Source organism: Penaeus japonicus, unplaced genomic scaffold (genome assembly GCF_977035675.1).
Source record: "Penaeus japonicus unplaced genomic scaffold, GWHDUDI00000001_assembly GWHDUDI00000010, whole genome shotgun sequence".
NCBI lineage: Eukaryota > Metazoa > Arthropoda > Malacostraca > Decapoda > Penaeidae > Penaeus > Penaeus japonicus.
Window position 1 is genome coordinate 21,845,019 of NW_028234412.1, and position 7,500 is coordinate 21,852,518.

General features: G+C 37.5%; 1 protein-coding gene across 7 annotated transcripts in view; it reads left to right on the forward strand.

Annotated features, from left to right (window-relative positions):
• Positions 1-7,500, forward strand: part of LOC122252937 (OTU domain-containing protein 3) — a 16,611-nt gene that overhangs the window by 746 nt on the left and 8,365 nt on the right. For 5 of the 7 annotated variants that reach the window (XM_043015657.2, XM_043015648.2, XM_043015665.2 and 2 more), the window contains exons 2-5: positions 2,133-2,287; positions 2,607-2,755; positions 3,579-3,691; positions 5,112-5,237. In XM_043015657.2, coding sequence (XP_042871591.1) covers positions 2,133-2,287; positions 2,607-2,755; positions 3,579-3,691; positions 5,112-5,237 — 543 coding nt within the window. Of the gene's footprint in view, positions 1-1,585; positions 1,728-2,132; positions 2,288-2,606; positions 2,756-3,578; positions 3,692-5,111; positions 5,238-7,500 lie in introns of those variants that run through there. The other 2 variants (XM_043015675.2, XM_086540995.1) reach the window with 2 other exon arrangements.

Genomic DNA, 7,500 nt, shown 5'->3' on the forward strand with positions numbered 1-7,500 from the left:
TCAGGAAGAGCTTTACAAATTATTGGGTTTTTATCAAGAAGTACATGAGGAAATAGCTTGGATATAAAGATGATAACTCTTACTAATTAACCTGTGCTGGCTTGTGTTCTAACCAAATCCACTGAAACTTTCTGTGATCTGTGACGGAATGCAAACAATCTTGGGTGATCTTGAGTGCAATCCAGCATTAGTGTAGTGTGAAGTGCTTGCCATGTGTCTCTGGCCATGGGCAACAAACCTCCACCATTTATTTCATACAAAATATTTCTTACACTGTTTCCTTGTTTAATGATGTTTTACCAGAGAGGACTACAAGCTCTATCGTGCTAGAATGTCTGTGTTATAATTTTGTTGACCTTTGTCAGAGTGCTGATAGGAGTGAAGGCCATGTGTTGGCAAGTGATAGATACCTGGATTTAATAATGTAGTAAGATATATATCATAGATTTAGTGAAGGAAAAAGAGTAATGGAATGTAACAGTTTTATTGAATGATTTCGTGAATTAACCCATTCATGCCGGGGGCATTCCAGCCCTGCAAGTTGCAATGCCGGGGCTCTCGAACGCATAGGCTTAAATCAATTAAATGATTGACGCCGTATGCCAGTGCCCTGCGAACGGGCCCTTGAATGCGCAATACCAATGGTGTACCACCCATCGAGAGAGGGTTAACAAAAGTAATTTTGGTAATTGTTCAAAATCAAACTGCTTGAAGCAATGCCTTAGAGCCTGTTTGTTGTGCTTCAGCAAAGGCATTCTTTGGCGTTTGTGCCTCCTGATGCTGGCGCTGATCTTGGATGGCACGCCCCAGATATACCATACTAAATTTATCTCATTCTCTTGAGCTTTTAATTCATATTCTATGCTTTTTCAATTATACCTCACAAAAGTGCAATAAATTACAACCAAAAAGAATATTCTGTGGTCATAAAAGTAATATGACAGATGCTGTAAAAACAGCTGTAACAACCATATTCCAAATCCAAAGGATAGTTGTTCACTCAGTCCTTTCAGCCTTAATTTACCATCAAATCTTTTACAAACATGCTACAAAAAATGCAGAAATTTAGTTGCAAAATATGACCCAAAAGCTCTGATTTTGAAGACACGGTATTTGAGTCCCTCGATGTTGGTAAAGAGTATAAGAAGGATGGGAGTTCACGCCACCATAATCTTGCCACCCAATTCACATTGCTACACGTTTTTCCTTGTTACGGTAGTTCTTATATTCCAATGGGTCATATTTTGGAGCTAAGTTGATAAACTTTTTTAGGTATACTTGAAAAATGAAGGTTGAAAGAATGATTTAAATTTTCCTTGTTACAGTGATTTCTATAGCGTTTATCATGAAACACTTGTTATATTAGTGTGATATGATTGAAAATGCTTTGAATATTACATAGAAGTTCATAAGAACGAGTTTGTAAGATATATTTAGAAGACTCATTCAAGATCGACATTAGAATTAGAATGCATTTGAGGGAAAAGCTCTAGAACATTCTTGCCCACGTGGGAAGTGGGGTCACCTATTTATATATATAGTCAAGTGCAGTTTAGTGCTCATAATATATTCTATGAAATAGGACATTACGTGACTTGAACATTGTGCAAATACTTAGAGAAGTCATTGCAATAAGAGGGTTATTGTTTTAGTGCAAATGTACTAGATGTATTCTGGAAGTGTAGCAGAGGAAGATTCCATTTTATAGTCCACGAAGACACACAAAGGTATCATACTTATTGCCATATTTTCAGAATAACAATTATAAGATTGTAATAATTTGTGCAGTTTTAGTCCTAAAAGATTCTACATAGTCATAACAAGTTCCTCATGTTATTGGTGTTTTAGTTGCTGTTGTGTTTTTTCATTAACATTTATATCCCATCTGGAAATATTTCTTCTTTAGCTAAATGGTCATTGCTTTCATGATTTTCTTCCTCTCCCCTTCCCATTTCTTTTTTTTACCAACTTCTATGCTGCCAAGTGGACAATAAAGGCATCTTATATAGTTTCTAAATAGGAGAATGTGTTGCATCTTTACAGACAAAAAAGGAAACCTGTTATTTGATTATATGAATGGTTTTTACAATACATTTGAAATGATATATTGACCATTTTCTTTCATACTGCAGATGGCACGTAAGCGCGAAGAGAGAGCTATCAGAAATGCGCAGCGGGCAGCTCGGAAAGCCCGCGCTTCTCAGAGTGGGCAGGACCCAAGTTTTGTTTCATTGAAGCAACAGCTTGTAGCCATGGGGCTAACCTTAAGAGAAATCCCTGGAGATGGGTTAGTCTTCTCTGAAGTTATTTTGAATTTATTAGTTAGCTCTTTGTGAGGGAGTTGTAGTAATTTATCAATATTGATTTAAATGTGTTTTTTATTGTAAACTTTATCTTTTGGTTTATATTACTCAAAATGCATATATGTTGGAGCAGTAAGTCATGAATTACATTTACTATATTCTATCACGAAGGTTTGGTACTGCTATGTAGTAATAGCATATTCCAGTAATATTTACTTTAGATAAATTTATTAGTTTTATATTGATATAACTCTTAAGTTATATAGCTAAAAGATAATTTCAGTTCAAATCTTGATGTTCCAGAAATTGTTTATTTCGTGCCCTAGGAGATCAGCTAGATGGAACGCCAAACACACACCAAAAACACAGACAAGATGTTGTCGCGTATATGCGGCAGCATCGCAACGACTTTGAGCCTTTTGTTGAGGATGATGTTCCTTTTGATAGGCACCGTAAGTGATTTATTTATCTATCTGTACAACAGTCTTCTTCCAACAGTTCTCATAGTAATATTCTATCCAGAAAATAAACCCATAGCAAAGCAGTTTATGCTGAATTGGAAGCTTTGTGTAATTTTTGCTCTTTATGGTCTTTAGAAATATGATGGTGAAATGAGCTATTACAATACCTTTAAACATTTGAGTGTACTGAAGTCAGAAGTTAAAACTTTTTAATTTTAATCCTCAGAATGGATGTAAAAGCCAGGGCAAATTAATTTTCAGTCAATCTTTTTTTCTCATTTTTTTGCAAAGAAAATCATATTTTGATTTTCATCAAAAGACAAACATAGATTCAATATCAGTATTCAGAATTGAACATTTTTAATATCCCAAATAAGTGTAACTCATTGCAGAAATAAGCAGATTAACCCCTCCATGACAGGCATGTTTCACATGTATTTTTTTTAGCTATAAAATGCTGTTAATTGCATGACTCTTGATCTGTGTGATAAAAAAGAACTAATCCCCCATTCAAAATTCTTTGTTTCAGTCATGAGCAAAAAAAACTTGGTAGAACCTAGTATGCATAGTAAAATAAATAATAAAGATTCCAGGCTTGTCAGAGCCCTTTTTACCTAAAAAAAAAAGATAATAATAATGAAACAAAATAATAGATAAAGAAGACAAAAAGTATACCAAGCAAGCAAAAATCTAAGTGAAATATTGGTTTGACTTGTGCAGAAATTTATTAAAAAGAATATTTACAAAATCCAGATTCAACACATTTAATGTATTTATGTATACTTTAACTCCATAAAACTATTTACTCTTTCAGTGAGTAACTTGGCTGAACTTGGAACTTATGCTGGAAACGACTGTATTGTTGCTTTTGCACGCCTTCATGAAGTTAACATTGTAATTCATCAACTAAATGCCCCCCTTTGGCAGGTAAGGGTATTAACATATATTGGTTGCTAGTGGTGATCTATAGATATATATAGATGATAATACGATTGAGTATGTGTGTGTGTGTGTGTGTGTGTGAATCTTTTTATCTGTCTATCCTGTTTATATATCATACAAGATGTTACTTTTGCATACCTTCTTGTGTGATGCACATGGAGGACTTTTGATAAAGCTAATACTTTCTTTAGTCATCCTACTTTTTTTTTTATGGTGTGGTCAGATGGAAAAATGTGCATCACAGCAATAACACATGCACAAGTCCACTACTTCTGTGTACACTCTGGTCACATAACAAGAGAACTATTAGTGCAAATTTAATGTATAGTTACAGTATTGTATATGGTGAAGCTTATTGCTGTATAGTATCATTCAATTTATATAATAATGCTATGGTAGTATAGTGTAAATAAAGATATATATATAAACATGTCCTATATAAACAAGCAGAGTCTGGTCAAGATTCTCGCTAGAATTAATACCTATTTGACAGTGATAACAGGAGAAGATGATGAATGTGATGAAGAACAAAACTAGTGCATAATTGGTACTAAGGTATATACAGTTAAAATGCATGTAGAAAACATTTAATATTTTTAATCAGCCTATGGGCTCTGTACATTATATAAGCAAACTCTTCTCAAGGATTAATTGTCTTTGAGATTGAAGCCAGTTGATGCACATCAAAATCTAATAAATTGACACATCCTTGGAGTGCACATGCTTAATCAGATGATAATGAAATGCTACTGTGGAGGCACTTTTGTCTTTCACAATTGTTACATATAATTGTAGTTGAATCAGTTGTTGGTCTGATGTCTGATATGCATTGATATGTTTAAGACTGTAGTGAATTAAGAGTTTAATTAATTTGTAATTAATGACTACAGTTACTTCTTTGGTTAATTGCCCTGTAAGTAATGACCTCTGACCTTGGGTCAGACCTGACCTCAAATTCATCAATGTAATGTAAACAATGTAATTTCTTGTTATATAAGTCAGAATCCTCTAAGTAGTACTTTGGGTAAGACGAGTGGCACTGGAATCTCAGGTACCAGCTAAACAACTTGTATATTTTGATAATTTCTGTACATGTCAATTTCCACAGTGATTTACTGTGTTGCTTTTTGTGTTCTTGGGGAATCTAAAGAGCCCTCACCCAGTGAATAGTGCTTAGGAGACAAGGTGTTTGATAACTGACTCAATCAACAAACAAACAAAAGATACCCTCACAACCATAACATAATACTAGTGGGGAAATTTGTGGCTTATCTGCCATCACCTATGCCCCTACAGAGACATTTTGATAATGTTTACTATTAATTAGAATTATTATTACTGTTTCCTCATTTTTATATTTATTTTTAAGTCGAATCTGGCCCCTAATTTGCTGTATTTTTTTCAGATTTCTGGAATTGAAGGGAAAAAAAATATTCGTGAACTTCACATATCATATCACAATGGTGATCACTACAATAGTGTGCGCAGAATTGGAGATGTAACAACCAGTCCCGCAAGCATCAAGTTAGCTGTAAGTAATTTTAAACTTATATGCAATTTACCTTTTATAGCATTTCTTAACCCTCTCTGGACGGGTAGTACACTATGGTACCGCTCATTCAAGGGCCCGGTTGCTGGTGGCACCATATGGTGCCAGTCATTTAATTGATTTAGGCCTAAGTGTTCGAGAGCCCCGGCATTGTAACATGCAAGGCTGGAATGCCCCCGTCATTAGTGGGTTAACTATCCTTGTTCTACCTACTCTTCCTTTCTTTCCCCTACCTCCTCACTCCTCCACTTTTCCTTTCTTCTTCTTCTTCTTCTTCTTCTTCTTCTTCTTCTTCTTCTCCTTCTCCACCTTCTTCTTCTTCTTCTTCTTCTTCTTCTTCTTCTTCACCTTCTCCTTCTTCTCCTTCTTCTCCTCTTCACCTTCTCCTTCTTCTCCTTCTTCTCCTCTTCCTCCTCCTCCTTTTCCTCCTTCTTCTCCTCCTCCTCCCTCTTCTCCTTCTCCTTCTGCTCCTCCTTCTTCTTCTCCTCCTCCTCCTCCTTCTCCTCCTCCTCCTCCTCCTCCTCCTCCTCCTCCTCCTCCTCCTCCTCCTCCTCCTCCTCCTCCTCCTCCTCCTCTCCCTTCTCCTCCTCCTCCTCTCCCTTCTCTTCCTCCTCCTCTCCCTTCTCCTCCTCCTTCCCCCCTTCTCCTCCTCCTCCTCCTTCCCCCGCTTCTCCTCCTCCTCCTCCTTCCCCCCCTTCTCCTCCTCCTCCTCCTCCTTCCCCCCCTTCTCCTCCTCCTCCTCCTTCCCCCCCTTCTCCTCCTCCTCCTCCTTCCCCCCCTTCTCCTCCTCCTCCTCCTTCCCCCCCTTCTCCTCCTCCTCCTTCCCCCATTCTCCTCTTCCTCCTCCTCCCCCTTGTTATGTGTCATCACTCTATAAAGATAGTGCCTGCTAGAGACTATGGATGGGTACCATTCAAAGCTCTTTCTCCTGCTGGCACCAGAAGAAAGTAGTGCCATCTAGGTTTTGGATGTTAGGTGAAACCTATTTTGCATAGCCCATTGGTCGCATTTTAAAAAAATTAGTGTATACAGCCTTGTGGCGACAATATCATATATAGCCCGGAGGTCCGTAGCAGTATTTATCTTATGCTTGCACAGTGTAAGAGGCCGGGCTCAAAGCAGTTTGACATTGGTTTCCCATTTTGTAGGAAAACTGTAGAGATATGAAAATAACCTGTTTTTCCTATATTTTAGACTCAGATAGCAAGTCTTTTGAAGAGCTCAGCAATGTGATAATGTAATGAAATAATTTGTAACTTTTTATATTAGCTCTTTTTGATATGATTATACTTATGAGTCTACGTAACATTGTTTGATAGTAAACATAAAAGAAAACTTAATTTTTGTGTTTTTTTCTAAAACAATAGAAATGGCAGGTTAATCGGCAATTGTTTCATTCTACCAATGCCATAGCGTATTCTAGAAACTTTTGTGAGCGAAACATCTACATGGGATTGAAACATCTACACGTATTTGCATATAAACAAAAATACACTATATACATATATACACTGCCACCTCAGTAGTTGACTTTGTTGTGGTAGTCCTTGAAACACCCGAAGACACAGATGGGTACTTTGAAGATAAGGCACTGGGCCTTTGTGGCCCAGTGCCTTATCTGCAAAGTACCCATCTTTCGCTTGCCATGTGTATAGCACACATGGCAGCGCTTGTATTTCTTTCCTTCTATCTCCCGGATTATGTGTGGGCTTCTCCCCTGAAGCTGGAGAGTAGCATTTGTAGCTGCTAGACGTCCTTGGCTGCTATACTGTGGTGCTTCAGGGAGATATTGATGCAAGAGGCTCTCACCACTTCCTGCCTGAATATCAGCTGCTGCTTGATGTCCCCACCTACTTCCTTGAACAGGAGAAAAGCATTGACCATGGCCATGTCAAAAAGGTACATGAAAACCTTTTTGTATCATTTGAAACTCCATCTGACAGCTGGATAAGACGATGCCAGTTGATCCCCAACAACTACACCCTTCATTCCTTCGTTGTAGTCTGTTATTGCTACTGGTTTAATAACTTATATCTCCCTTCCTATTCACTCTATCAGTTTCCACCATTTCAAAAGTGTGGAGAGTGGACAAAATATGGATGGGTTTCTTGTCCATCCACTTCAAACAGAGCATGCCAGTTGATGTGCTCCTCCTTTCAATTTCATTTACCTTTACCTGCCCTGAAAGTCACGAGGCATAAACTTCCTACTGGCCTGCACGGTCCTGCATGCCAATGGAAAAGTG